The sequence below is a fragment of the Glandiceps talaboti genome, chromosome 12, assembly GCF_964340395.1.
Source record: "Glandiceps talaboti chromosome 12, keGlaTala1.1, whole genome shotgun sequence".
NCBI lineage: Eukaryota > Metazoa > Hemichordata > Enteropneusta > Spengelidae > Glandiceps > Glandiceps talaboti.
Genome location: NC_135560.1, coordinates 23,574,182 through 23,589,454, shown reverse-complemented (window position 1 = coordinate 23,589,454; position 15,273 = coordinate 23,574,182). Strand labels below are relative to the sequence as shown.

The 15,273-nt window shown below is 36.5% G+C and overlaps 1 protein-coding gene across 1 annotated transcript in view; it reads right to left on the bottom strand.

The window, feature by feature from the left end:
- Nucleotides 1-5,566: 5,566 nt before the first annotated feature.
- Nucleotides 5,567-15,273, bottom strand: part of LOC144443450 (uncharacterized) — a 42,393-nt gene continuing 32,686 nt past the window's right edge. Inside the window, exons 3-7 of the mRNA XM_078132929.1 lie at nucleotides 14,194-14,314; nucleotides 11,093-11,180; nucleotides 7,357-10,376; nucleotides 6,271-7,212; nucleotides 5,567-5,628 (exon numbers count right to left, since the gene is read on the bottom strand). Coding sequence (XP_077989055.1) covers nucleotides 5,567-5,628; nucleotides 6,271-7,212; nucleotides 7,357-10,376; nucleotides 11,093-11,180; nucleotides 14,194-14,314 — 4,233 coding nt within the window. The remainder of the gene's footprint in view (nucleotides 5,629-6,270; nucleotides 7,213-7,356; nucleotides 10,377-11,092; nucleotides 11,181-14,193; nucleotides 14,315-15,273) is intronic.

Below are 15,273 nucleotides of genomic sequence, written 5' to 3'. Positions count from 1 at the left end.
TGTACACATCCCTATCAATATCTTCACCGATTCTGCCTAATTAATTTTGAGTTTAAGTTTGTTTGTTTGTTTTTTTACCAAAAATCATATTTTTTTACCAAAAAGCGACAATTTGTTACGGAAAGAATGGCCCTGAATTTGTAAACAGAGCAGTACCTTCGACATCTAAATCCAAACATCAATTTCCATTATAATGATTATGACAAGAAGAAGTCACTGAGTTCACCTTGGGTTCCGACATAAACGAGATTATAAAAGTTTTAGGAGTTGGGTAAAGAAAATGATTATTTTGTTGTGTTACTTATTTGAGAAAGACCATCTATTTTTTTAAACTTTGAATGTGACATCTTTTCGGCAACTACTTTGAAAGATACGACATTAGGCCAGAAAAAATGAAAAAGCTATATATTTTTTTCTAGTGATGGGCAATGTATCCTCATGCGGGCTTCGCATTTTTTTCAAAATCAAGGATATTTATTTATATTTTCTGAATAGTACATGTAACAATATACATATTCCAAATATCTTATACAGTGGTTTACTTGGTTCTGATGATGCATACAAGCACGAATTGAGATTAAATTAAGCTGTTGAATATCCAATGTGCACTAAAAAGAATTGAACAAGAGTGTACGACCTTTCACGAGCCGACACTGACACACATGCCTGGAAATTTCACAATTTTAGCTAGTTTCTGCACTAGTAGCACAACTATATTTAGCTCATACCCTGGCAGCAAACTTATTTTTCTGTCTTGAGATAGTCAGCAACCCCCCCCCCCCTTTGGCATGCGACAATGTTGTTCTAAAATCCCCCACCCCACCCGCAGAAATCAGGTGGTTTAACCCTAACGTCCCGTGGATACCCAGTTTACCAGTACAAAGTACAAAAGCTAAGAAGTCTGTGCATCGAGTATGCTGAAACAAACAATAAGAGCTTGTCAGATCATAATACTTTGTTCTCAACCAACACAACCATCACTGAAAATTCAGACCCAAGCCTAAAAACCTCATTTTCCAAAATACCCCCATCCCACCAAATGCACAAGTTTTGACATAATTTATCACTTACATGTGTAAAAGAATCTTATACCCATGTAAACTGAATGCCTCTTACAAGATTAGAAAAATACTAGTAATAAAGATTGCTTAATTTGACTCGAGAGATATGGAGGACAAGTATTATATAGGTGAATTGTCCAAAGGGGAATAAAATAGAGTGAACAAGAAAAGCTTATTTATAAAATATCATAAATAAATGTCAAATATATGAATATGTACAGAAATATCAAATGTTCTGTTAGATTCAAATAATTGATGGCAGTGTGTCAGTTGTGTTATTTCCAGAGTAGGTCTGGTAAATTCAGATTTTTTTGCAGTTATTGTTATAAATAACAAACAAACAAACAAACGTTTAAACAAGCAAACATATAACAAGTCAAAAGCCACAACAAATGTATATATAACTGAGTTTAGTCAACTTTGTAGACGAATACGAATATGTTGCTAACATCCCACGCGGGCAAGTTGCAGCGCCCTCTCGAGGCGGAAGCTGAATCATTATTGTGTGCTATTAAAGTTACGTTTACTTTCAAGCATTAATCCTCAAGATATTTCTCAATGATCAAATCTCAATGTATGCAAAAAAAACTCAGAGCAAGCGTGGGAGGGCGGGAGAGAGAGAGAGAGAGAGAGAGAGAGATAGAGAGAGAGAGAGAGAGAGAGAGAGAGAGAGAGAGAGAGAGAGAGAGAGAGTAATTTGTAAACATAAGTACATGTAATCAGTTTTGACATGGTGATTACAATTTATGTTTCACCAGTTTGTTAACAAATCACACGTACAATAACAAACTTTTTAAACAATTTTGTTTTGTTTTGTAATTCATTGAGTTACAAACACTAACTGCATGTATCAAGACCACCCTTGAGGAGTATATTAGCTCACAAGTGACTGTTTTGTGGTGATGACTTGCTGATACATGTTCATTGTACAACTCCATCCTCATCTCTTATTTTTCTATATACAGTAAGACAAGGTCAGTCAGGGACAGCACTGTATTAATTTCTACTACACACAGTCAAAATAACACTTTACACACACAGCATCATTATTGTTATAAAAATCTGAACTTTTCAACGTTTTATTGGCAAAACACCAGAATAGGAAAAATCTCACATTAGACACTTACTTTACACAGATTTGAAAATTTTTGTTTTGGGAGATAGAGAATCAAGAGAGAGAAGTGCAAACTTCTAAACTCAGAAAACTATAAAACAAAAGGCACATCTAAAATGTATGAACTGTACAGGAAGATTAACACACACAGTGGTAAAGATTAGTTGCTCTCAAAAGATTGGCCAATAAATAGCACTGCAGTAACAACGTCCCCCTCTTATGGAATGGTTTGTCCTATTATTATTTTGCTCTCTGGACTCAACCATTTGAGTTATAAGGGTGGGTCGGTGCATTTGACCAGAGTGATATAGGATATGAAACACACACACAAAACAGCACCAAAATAATTTCAGATTTTTCAGATGAATATCACCAACACTGCTGTAGTGGTTTCTTTTTTAATTTTTACTCTTTTTTGGAGGAAAATCTTGATTTTCAGCAAACTGTCTTTTAACTCTACATGCATTTTTTTCTTCTGATTTTTGTTCTTTTTTTTTATCATTGCACCCATTAATAGAGAATTCTAGAATCAATGTGATCCACTTAGGCAAGGATGTCTCCCTTTGACAAAGGTTTACATTCTTCATTGTAAATATACAGTTCTACAAGTATTCACACAGCCAAATCATAAACCCATATCAAAGGAACACGTAAACAAACTATGGAATTGATTTGGATGTACACTTGGCTAATTTGTGTCTCAAACACTACGTACAGTAACACAGTTGGTCAACATGAAGTGATCTGACAATTGGTACCATTTATTAAATGACCACAAAAGTAGCTAAGATCAGTATGTCTATATCTCTCTCAGTGTGTCAGTGTGACTATGTATGTGTCTGTCTATCTATCTATCTATCTGTCTGTCTGTCTGTCTGTCTGTCTGTCTGTCTGTAAGCCAGCCAAACTGGTCTTTTTTTTTTACACTCAAACAGGGTTGAGTATGATACATGTCACTCATGATATAGTTTTACTTGGTGTGGGTCAGAGATGTCCAGGTTTAACATTTACGTCTACAATGTGATTTAAAGGTAAGCAACAACCCTTCATAACCACACGACATATTCTAGTTAAAGTTAAACCTAACCCCCCTCCCCCAACATTTTGATAACCTCAACCTTTCTTTTGTGGAGTATGCCATGATCTAAGACAAGGGTAGCAATGTTATGGCTGCTTGTGTCAAATAACTTCATTGGAGTATTTGAAAGTATTTTGAACATGTACACTCTAATTGCTAAGTTTTTCAGAGAAAGTTGTATTTGTGACTGACTGACTGACTGACTGACTGACTGACTGACTGGCTGACTGCACTTGTATTTGTGAGTGACTGCACTTGTATTTGTGACAGTGACTGCATTTATATTTCTCACAGTGACTGCACTCTTTGCTGTAATTGTGACTGCATTTTTTTAGTCTTACAACATGACCATGTTAAAAACAAAATACCCAACAAAGATAACGAATGATTGAAATGGTAGAATATTTCACAGCTGATAAAAATCAGCTCACTTCATATTCTTAATAGTATAAAACCTCACAGTCACATAACATCAACCTCTGCTAAAAAACTATTGCAAACACACTCAAACTGTTAGGCTAAATGTGATGTCTCTCATATACTATATCCCTTTATGATCCTGATATTTGGAATGGCCCTCTAGATTCTGTATTGTGGACCATTCCATTTCAAAATAAAACAGGGGTGACGATTTGGTCAACAGACTAATACACATACATGGTAATAGATACTGTCCAGGGGGCTTGATAAATACTTACAATAAACAGAAGTTGTACTTTTTTAAATGTTGAGTGAAACACGAAGATGGCAGAAAGTCTTTTGATTAATGACAATATTGAGCTTGTTCTAAAGAAGATGGAATCACTATCAGCCATGGATTTCAACTCCTACTTTTCATAAAGTGTCACAGTTGTAACAGGTGTCAATTTGTTTATGCTTTGAACTCAGTGAGATATTTGAAGAACACATAATGTTTGACTGTACAAGCCTTGTACTGAGTCACAATCAAGGCTCTACATGTGTTTAACCTATCAAAATTCATGGTTACCACTGCCTGACAACTTTCAAGGCAAATGTCAATCTTTGACATTCACAAATATGTAAATTTGAAAACTTCACTTAAGTGGCAGTTAGTTCAAAAGGTACAGAGATTTGAATTGAGGCTTGTCATTATCAATCCTGACAAAATCTTTCTAATTGAAATGTTCACAGGATATAAGAGAAGGTGTAACCATAACTACAGACTGTCATTTTGCTGACACAGTCATGTTGTGATTCATGTATTTCACACTTAGCATGAAATCACAGTATAATGTACACATCCTAGTAGATTTTTCAAATGTGCTCCTCTAGTTCAATTTCTTCAAATAAAAGTTTCTACACTCAAAAACTTGTAATAGAGATGACATCCACTGAGTTATCCTTTCGGTGAGGACTTTCTCCAGTGTAATGTAGACTTTCATATACAGTCTGGTTGGAGAGTCTGTCTGTAGTACAATACAGACACCATCTAGTTGGAGAGTTCTACAACTATAACGCTGACAACAACATTTGTAATCCGAGTGCTTTGTACTGCACTTATTCACATAACTTGGAGATAGTTGACGGGAATCACTGCAGGTATAATAAACCCTTGTATGGGTGTATCCTAGAATGGCTGTTGAGAGGCCACATGCATTATGACAGAGTTGTGTAGAAGTCGTCTTCACATTCTAAGAGTTCCAAACACACACAGTCTCTTGGTACATACAAGATAAAACACATCCAATATCTTCACACCACGTCACAGATCCAAACTTTACAATACAGTACACAGTGTAAAAGTCCATGCAGCATTTCGAGAATTATGTTTCAAATTCAAAGCGTTTTTTGAAATCTCCTTCAACTCCACACATATGGCTAAAGCACATACTAGAGCAGAGTACTAGCACCTCAGTTCACATAAAAACTGTCCAAATTTTCATTCTAACATCCACTGTAATACTCTCTAGGTTTTTTCATGAAACCTCACTCCCTACAAAAGAGAGAAAACATATTAATGATGATAAAGTCACTGGTCTGCATAGTAGAACTGAATTCACTGCATAAGAATTGATAGTATCAACAGAGTTATTCAAGTACAAAATATGTCTTCCTGACATGGGAAGTCAGGTTCTGATTAAGATTGAAATTTAGGTGTGAAAAACAGTTGTCTGACAGAGCTCTACAAAAAGTTGGTTCAGAACAAAGGAATGAGTCCATGATGTACGTGAAGTCATGATGGTTGAATGGTTAGAGTGGTTGGCTTGGAATCTGCAGGTTGCAGGTTCGAGCCTTATCATTCCTGTTAGTTTCTGAATGGCAAGATTATGGGCAAGATTATGTTTATGCAAATTACCTTCGCGCTGTGTATGGTGATATGCCAGCAACTGGAGGTTGGTTCGACAACACAGTAGCTGGAAGGAAACAACACATACCAGATCACAAACTGATACACAATTCCTGATTGGTCTAAAGTTCATTAACAACTGATTACCATGACTACTGTTATTTATTTTTTAAAAAAAGGTGAATCTGTGATGTCAAAATTTGTAGGAAAAGGACATGTTCAGTAGTATTTGGAAATATTTCCTTGATTTTCACTCTTTGGAAAGTCTTGCTTCAGAGATCAAAGTATCGGCATCATGTTTGCGGTCCCCTATGGTTGAGGATAGTTATTACTTATGATGCAATTATATTTGAATTTGAGAAATCAAATAATGAAATGAAATATATTTTCAGGGTTTTTCTTGCACAAAAATTACTTAGCTACAAAAGAAAATTTCTACTCACAGAGCCAAAATATTCTTTGAACAGTAAATTCCAAATTTCCACTGATGTCTCATCAGTGGATGAGACACTGATGTCTCATCAGCGTGACTATTCATCAGTGAAACTCATTTCAAGTGGTTCATCCCAAACACATGGTGACAGCCAATTTTAGCACAAACCTAAAGATACTGACAAGATGTCACCGTTTTGACTGTGAGTAGAAATTTTCATCTGTAACTATGAACATTTATTACTGTAAATATTACTTAGTCTGTATATAAACTTACCATATGGATCATATGGTGATGCCATGATAGGGTAACCCATGCCAACATGGTGAGTATGATGGTGTGTATGGAGGTGCCTCTGCATTGGCGGTGATACATCATGATGTAAACCTGATTCTATACACCCGGCTTCTTCTTCCTTGCCAGAGTGGCATGATTCTCCATGCTGTTTTCCAGCAGCTGGTGATCGTGATCTTGATCTTGATCTTGGTCTAGCTGGAGACACTGTCTTTTTCCTATCTGGTGACTGTCTTGCTTCATTTTTGTGTTGTGCATTGTAGTACTGTGATGCATGTTGTTGTAAAAGTTCTAATGCTTTTGGCGCTCTCTCTGGAGAGCCATGTCGAGAAGACACAACATGTGGAGACTTGGGCACTGGAGACACAACTAGAGAACGCTCTCTTTCTCTCTCCCTCTCCCTCTCCCTCTCTCTTTCCTGTTCTAGAGCTTTTTCGTCAGCTGGTGACATCTTCCAGGCTGGTGCCACCATAGGAGATGGTCCAGAGTATCGGAATTCTGGCGGAAGAAAGGGAGTACCAGGATAGCCTCCAGCAGGTACTGCCATTATAGGATTGACAGGTCGATATGCCGGATCAAACGGCACAGGTCCATAGTGAGGTGACTGCATGTAGGGATGTTGCATATATGCCGGATATCCTTCTGGAAATTTTGCTGCTTCCGGATGATGGGAAGGTTTTGGTTCCAAGGTGGGATGTGATTTGTCGTCATGACGACTTGGTGGTTTCCTATGCTCCCTCTCATCACTCTTGTCCTCACTGACCTTTGATGAACTTTTAACCTCCTTTTCTGGTTTACTTGATATATCTTTGGCTGGTCTATCCTTTTTTGGCGTTTCTTTTGCAGTCTCGCTTTGCTTAGTATCAGTAGACTCTCTCCTTTCTTTCTCACTTTGTCGCTGTTGTTGTTGTTGTTGTTGTTGTTGTTGTTGTTGCTGCTGCTGTTGTTGTTGCTGCTGCTGTTGTTGCTGTTGTTGTTGTTGCTGCTGCTGTTGCTGATGTTGTTGGTGATGATGATGATGATGATGCTGTTGTTGTTGCTGTTGTTGCTGGTGGTGATGGTGTTGATGATGTTGATGTTGTCTTCTCCTTTCCTCTTCGTACCTTTGTTGTTCTAATACTTTTTGTTGATATAAATAGTGCTGTCTAATGTCCTCCCTTTGTCTCTGATGATCATACAAAACTCTAGGATCATAGATTTGTTCCCTAGATCCAGCTTGTGCCACCTGAGATTTCAATTCTATACTCTCTGCCATTATTTGATGATTTTCTCGTTGTTTTTCTTTTGTTCTTTCATTTGATCTTTCTTCACCTCTGGGCCAGTTGTCAGGTTCATTAGACCGATGCTCTTTTCTTTCAACATTCTTTGCAGGTCCAGCCAACTCTGATTTTGTTCTTTCACTCTCCTTGTCTGGAGTCCGTGGATGTTTCTCTTGTTGAGGTTTCTCTCTCTTTTCTCTTTCCATCCTTTCATGTTCCTGTCGCATTCTCTCCTGCTCTTCCATAAATTTTTCATGTTGGTGTCTGTAGTGAGGATCAGTAGCCATTAAATGCAAATGATAAGTCCGATCTATGCTGTATCCCATGTATCCCGGCATGTATGGATACTGAGGATACATCTGTTGGGATAGCATCTTGGGAGACGGATTGTGTCGCTCCGGAAACTGACTCCCTGATGCAGCTTGAGGTTGTGCTTCATCTTTTCTCAGTTTTTTGTTGTCCGATTCAGAAGATTCCACAGTGTCTTTTCTCTGGTGTTTTTCAGAGTCCTTGTTCAAATATTTCATGCTTTCCTCACTGGGTCTCTTTTTGTTTTCTAATACTGGCGGGGAGTGAACCTTAGCGGTTAGATTACTACTGTATGGTGCATACACCGACACCTCTTCCCTGTCTTTTCGAATTTCACCATGAATACTATGATGTGTTTTGACAGCTGGGGGCTGAGAATCATCATTAAACTGATAAGGATCATCATTTATCTGCTTATTACCCTCATTGCTTATATCATCATTTGCATCAGAAATGTCTGAATATGCAGGACTTCTAGCATCCTGGTTAGTGTTGCTACCCTGGGGTGTTGTTGTAATGATCTGAAGTGGCTCTGTTGGTGCATGTGAATTTGGTGCAACAGCAGCGGTGTTAGCACTTAGATTACCTAACCCTGCACCTTGTCTATCATGTCTATGTAGTGATTCAGCTTCAACTGCTTTTGGAGTTGCTGTTATAACATGAGCTGTAGCCGAGGCTTTAGGTACGCTATCAGTAACTGGTATTAGTTTGGGGATCTCTGGTCTGGTTGGAGCAACCACAGCCTTGGGAGGCTCACCAGCTACATTACTTGATGGATATACACTTGGTGTTTCACTAGTTTGTGGAGGTGAAGGACTTTTCTCAGTTTCATCTAAGAATATTCCAGACTCAGTAAGTGCTCTCTTTAATATATTATTCTCCTCGACTGTGCTCTTTTCAGTTTCCTGTTTGGACTGTTTTTCCTTGCTCTCCTTTTCTTTTGATGAGTCTTTCATTTTCTCTCCCTTATCATCCTTTTCTTTAGACTTTTTCTTACTCTTATGTTTGCGTTCTTTCAGTGAAGCAAGAGATGGATTGACCATTGGTTCTCCCATCACTGTTGGTTTGGGCTGTATAGGTATCAATGGCGGACTAATTGGTGTAGCCTGCGGATTCGTAGTAACAGGTGTTATCGTAACAGTGCCACCAGTTGTACTAGTTGGTGCAAATCCAGGAATTGCAATTAGTTGTGGAACTGGTGGTGCTGGAGCAATAGGCCTAGCACTTTTCAGTTTTGGCAAAGATTTTTCAGCTTTACTACTTTTCTTATGTTTCTCTTTGTCTCCGGATTTATGCTTATCTTTGTCTTTTTTCTTTGGTCCTTCTGAGTCTATAACATCACTAGTCCTCATTTCTTCCTTTGCTGGAACTTGTACTTTGTCCAGAGTAGGGGGAGGTTGCATGTTACAACAACTGCTTTCTTTAAGTCCTGGTTCAGTTTTGATTTTTTGTATAACACTAGTGGCAGCACCTACTGGTATAGCTGGTGTTACAGTTCCTGTTACTGTCTCTGTATCTTTCCTAGCACCTAATTCTGGAGTTGCAGATGATTGACTTTGAGATGATAACACACTTTCTACCATTGCCTGAAATTCCAAATGGTTGTCTTCACCCGATGACACATGTTTTTTCATTCTTGGTTTCTGACTGCTTACACCATCTTTAACTTTGACTTTTTCGCCATGTTTATGAGGCTTTCCAGACACTTTATCATGTTTTGACTTTCCAGTTTTAACACTCAATGCTTTGTCCATGTGTTTTTCTGTGTCTTTCACATGAGAGTCAGACTTCTCTGTGTCTATCTCTTGTTTTACAATTACAGTTCCCGTTTGCGGTTTACCTTCACTTCCTTGACCGCCTTTAGCAATGTGTCCTTTTACAGTTGTATTTTTGGAATTGGAATCAGAGAAGTCATATTCACTTTGTGCTGGTACTTGTTCCTTCATTCCCTCTACAGGAATGTTAGCAGAATTACTGTCCTCTGACGATGCAGATGGTGTTTCACTTTCAGGTTCCTCAGTTGACACATCTGTTTTTGGTGTCAAATTTTCCAAATGTGCGTGTGTTTGATGATAGCGAAGTCCATTTATATGTTTGTATTTCTTTCCACAATTGGGTTCGGGACATTCTATTAGTACTGGAGATGGTGGCATTTCATTTGCTGACACATCAGTTGGTACTTGTGGTGTTGTTGGGGTCCCCCGAGAATTTGTCCTCATGCGTTTGCTCGCTGCTCTTCCTTCATCATGGCTGGAGTTTAAATCTAAATCCATGGGTTTATTCTTCCTCTTTCCTCCCCTTTCTAAACCATTAGTTGGAGTTCTAGCACCAGCAGCACTACCTCGTCGTCCCTTCCCATTTGAATTGCGAAGTTTGCTGTGTATGGATGTCCTAGTTTCAGTGTAATTACTCATATCACCTCCCATCAGTGGTGTGTTGGAGGAAGAGCGCCCTCGCTTGCCTCTCCCACTAGCTTTGGGAGTTCTAGTTTCTATATCACTAGTGGGTGAATCACAGAATCTATAGAAAACAAAAAACAAAAAATAACCAGGATGGAGTTAGAAATCTATACATTTTTAATGAAATCGGGGAAAGTATACAACTTCACCTAACATCTCATCACAATTCAAATAATTCAAATATTTTCATAAGTTCTGAGGCTATGAAATGAAATAACATGACAGATATGTATAAGAAATTACTAATTATCCACTACATTTATATGCAACCTCTACCTTGAGTTCTTTTGCAACATTACTCTTGTTAGTTGACATTCAAAACTCCAACAAGAATTTCATTTTCTCTTTCTATCCAATTTCTCTTTTGAGTAACTACACGAATGGATGGTTGAAATGGGGCTGTATGGGGGTAAAGTTCATTTCTCAGATTTCAACAACAACTCCTATAACTTGGTAGTCTCTGTTTCCAGAATGAAATCTAAACCTTGAGTCAACCAATTCCTCAAAGCAATGTAGCCATGAGAAAGAGCAATGGCCTGACATTAGAGAAAAACACAACAATACCACAGATGAAAACAACTAGTGAAGTTACAAAGGAAAGAAACAACCCTATGAATTCCGGACAATAAACACGTCAAAATACCTTAAACCTGATACAACAAAACAAGTATATCCTCCCAGTGGCAATAACCTCTCTACATACCATGCATATATGTCCATTAAAATGGCCAGATACTACTAGGATTACAAAGGTTAAAGGTCAAAGTTTAAACTCACCTTGGAGGTGCCCAGTCATGTTTACTACAATCAAGTAGTGTTCCAACATAGGTTTTGTTTCTCCATGTCACATTTACCACAAGAACTCCTGATAGAAATACAACAAACAAACACTTAGTACTCAGAAATGGTAGACGACACAAATTTTCAAGAATGACAAAACACACTTTACTGGTTGATTCATGTACTAATTATTTACTACTTCAACAGTAAGGCTCACATCATATTTTGTGTTCAGAAACTACCACTTTTTTTTATTAACAAAATATCCAACACTATCTATGTTGTGAGAATGAATATTCACGGTCTTTGGGTTCACACTTAGTGATGACATTTCTACTCAAGAGTTAAAAGAATTCTGGGAAATGAATCTCAAATTTTTGCTAACATTCTCTGTCAGCATTGTAGTACACCCCTGAGGATGTTGAAGAGATGTCGGCAACAATTTGGGATTCTCTTCCATGAATTTTTTTGACTCTTGACTAGAAATTTCATTCTTTGTTGATAAAAATATACAACAAACTATTACTATTTTAGTTGAACTATCAAATATCAAACATAGTCTGACAGATGTTAATATTATCAACCAAGTCGCTACAAAATTTTGCAGAATTTTTATTTTGCAAAAAATTGTCTATTTTTACAGTGTATTCCCTGAAATGGAAACAAAAAGAGGCTACTAAAAGTGATATTGTAAACTATAAAACAGGCAGATTTGACTATTTTCACTAGTGCTCCTGGCTTGATCTTTGAAATGTATATTAACAGCGGTGAGATGAAAAACATAAAAACATACATATTTATGGTTTAAGAAACCCCTCATTACAACAGGAAATGGAATAGAAAGTGGGAAAAACAGACACAGGTTTCATAATCGGTACTTTCGTATAATAAAATCTGCTATTTCTATGATGTTATTAAATTTGGAAAGTTCAGAAATGAAAATCAGACAGTTCTAATGTGTATACTAGTTGATACAGGGAGGTAATGTGTTTCAATTGTTAACCACTATGTCTGTATTGTACCCATAAATTACATGTATATGCATAATACTTCATTGAGTGTCTAATTAATACCACAGTGTTATGGAAATGACTACCTCCCAACTAATAGATGCAAAACTGAAAATATACGGATGAATGAATTTGATCACAATCCATGTATTTCCATTATCAATTAACTTCCGTGATGGATAAAGGAAAAGACAGCTAGCCATGACTAGTGGGAGGTCAAGGTCACAGATACCTACTTTACTTTTCAGACTCATTCTAGTGTTTTTGTTCTCAAGCACAGTCAATGGAGACCTAAATCAACATATTAACCTCTGTCACAACATTTTTTTTTCACATCTGTAAGCATTTATTTATATATGAGTAACCAGTTACAATATCAGGATAGTTGGATCAATGAAATGGCAGTTTAGAAATCCATTAGCTGTCATTTCATTTTACTGCTGCAGCCACACCTCAACCATAGCAATTTAAAATTATTCATATTCAAATTTTTTTAATATACTTAAAAATGGAGACTGATTTGTGTTCAAAATATTTGTATGTCCAACCTAACCATTAAGCCTAAAAAAAAAATTGTTTGGTTCCGGTTACCCAACCCCACCTAGCTTTTCACTGCCAACTCTATATTCAAGAATATTTTTTTTTCAAAAATTGTGAATTGAGAAATAGTAGATATAGAAACTGACATCAACTTAATAAAAAGACAATATAAAACTATTCTTCCAATCTCTAACGGCTGTACGTCTGATGAGAAGGAATCAACAACACAGAGACCATTTGGAAAACAATGGAAAACCTGAAGTAGACACTCACACAGAAAAAAATATATATAATAAAATAAAATAAAAAATCTACCTTCCCCACCTATTCTAAAATTGAGCGTAATCGGAACCACACAATTTTTTATTAGTCCTTACATGTGTTGAAATAGTCTTTCAATTTTCACACAAATAGACCTGCCCATAATACACTTTCTCCCAAGTTAGTTAATCTTCTTAAAATCTTTTCAGATAAAAATAGCCCTAATATTTAAGGATATCATTTTCTGAGAAAACTAAACTATGATGCAAAGGAAATACTTATTCTTTGTTCATAATTTCCAGACACAAACAGCCTCAAGAATACAATTTTCTTCAAAAGCCACACACTATGGGGTTAGTTGTTGATAATTTTCAGACACAAACAGCCCCAAGAGTACAGTTTTCTTCAAAAGTCATACTATGGGGTTAGTTGTTGATAATTTGCAGACACAAACAGCCTCAAGAATATAGTTTTCTTCAAAAGTCATACTATGGGGTTAGTTGTTCACAATTTTCAGACACAAACAGCCCCAAGAACACAATTTCCTGCAAATGCTAAGATATGATGAGAAAAATTTACTATTGCTCACAATTTTCAGATAAAAACCGCCCTAAGAATACAATTCACCTAAAAAAAAATTTAAAAAGCTACAATATGTGGTAAGAAAAACTATTTTTGAGATCTGGTCTGTGTAGTGCTGCCAGCAGTGTTCAGTATACTAGATTCATAACCTGGGGCTAGATATAACATAAAGCTCACTGCATTTATCATTTTAACAGCCAACAATCCATCATTCTCAGCATGAAATGCAGTCAAAACTAGTTTAGGACAAGATTACTGCTTTCATTCCATCTCCGCATATAAAACGTTTGCGTCAAATATTATACTCTGCCAACATCTGTCAATGTTCTCATTTATCGCGTTGTATACAAATTATTAAGATGTACTTTCTATTTTTTAATTCATCACACTGCAGAAATGAATTGAAATGTACAAATCAATCTTTGTATAAATTATTAAACGACCATTTTGAATCATGTCCACATCAATATATGAGTTTCGACATTCTGTCAGTGTAAAGACTGAAGTACAGTTTTTAAAAAAAAAGTAATTGCGGAGATTTTCTGATCGCTGAAAATGTCAAATATTTATCTTTTTATCCTTTGAATAGATTAAATTTGGATAATTTTAGAGTTTATCAAGCCAGACAGATTGCTGTACTATATCAAATTACAGAATCCTCATTTATTGTAATCACATTTCTAGTCACATTATCATACCACTCACCTCCATCGGTTTCATGCCATACAATCCCTTCCAGATTGACACTTGTACCAGGCTCACATGGTGCCAGACATTCTGGCTCTGTTAAGGTACCCATATCACTGGTTCCCACGGCAACAGTTACCTGAAAGACAGTTGCAATGAGATAACATTATAAACTGAGTTTCAAGCAGTCACGAGATTGATGATCAAATTTCATCCCTTTAATATTTTTCTATATCATGGCGGGATTGGCAGCTACAGTAATGCCATTCCAACTTGGTAGAACTGATGGGCAATTGGAATCTGTCATTGTCAATAATTTTTTTCAGTTTGATGACAATTTACTGAATATCTCACTAGGTGACTACAAATTAGAACCAAATATTGCATTTTGATCAAATCCATATTCAAAACATCCTAGAATTGTTTTTAAAAGGACGTTTTCTGAAAAAATTTATTTTTTAATCAAAAGAACATTGGTGAAAATTCATTTTTTTTTTTTAAATATGTTGTGAAAATTTGATTATTTTTTCGAAAAAATATTTTATGAAAATTTGGTGATTAATTTTGTGGGAAATACACTGAATTTTTTTGGACATTTTGAAAATTTGAGGCTGGAATATTTTGGAAAGAAATCTCGTAAAACATGGACTTATTTCTGTGTCTAACTTTATTGTTATTGATATTACATACTGAGTCTTGACAATGACCTTGCAATCATTCCAATCCTTCCAACTAGGAATACATCTCATTGATTGTATTTCACGTTTTGTGATTGACACGATGTTAACTTTCATACACCATTAGGAAATGAATTGCCTGACTGACATGAAGGCTCTCAAGCACTCCAATATCTTATGGAGATGACAATTTCAAGAATCACATCCCATTTCGCAGGATGTCATTTTCCCCCCAACCGCACTTAGCTGACCCTAGGGCTTCTGAATGTATATTTGACAAGACAGTCAACCTCGTCATATCATATAAAATTCACTTCCAATCAAACCTCTACGTTACAATCATATTTTCCAAGCTCAGAAAGATATCCTGTGGCACTGCGATGGTCCTGTGGCACGGCCATGGATGAAAAATTGGCACGAA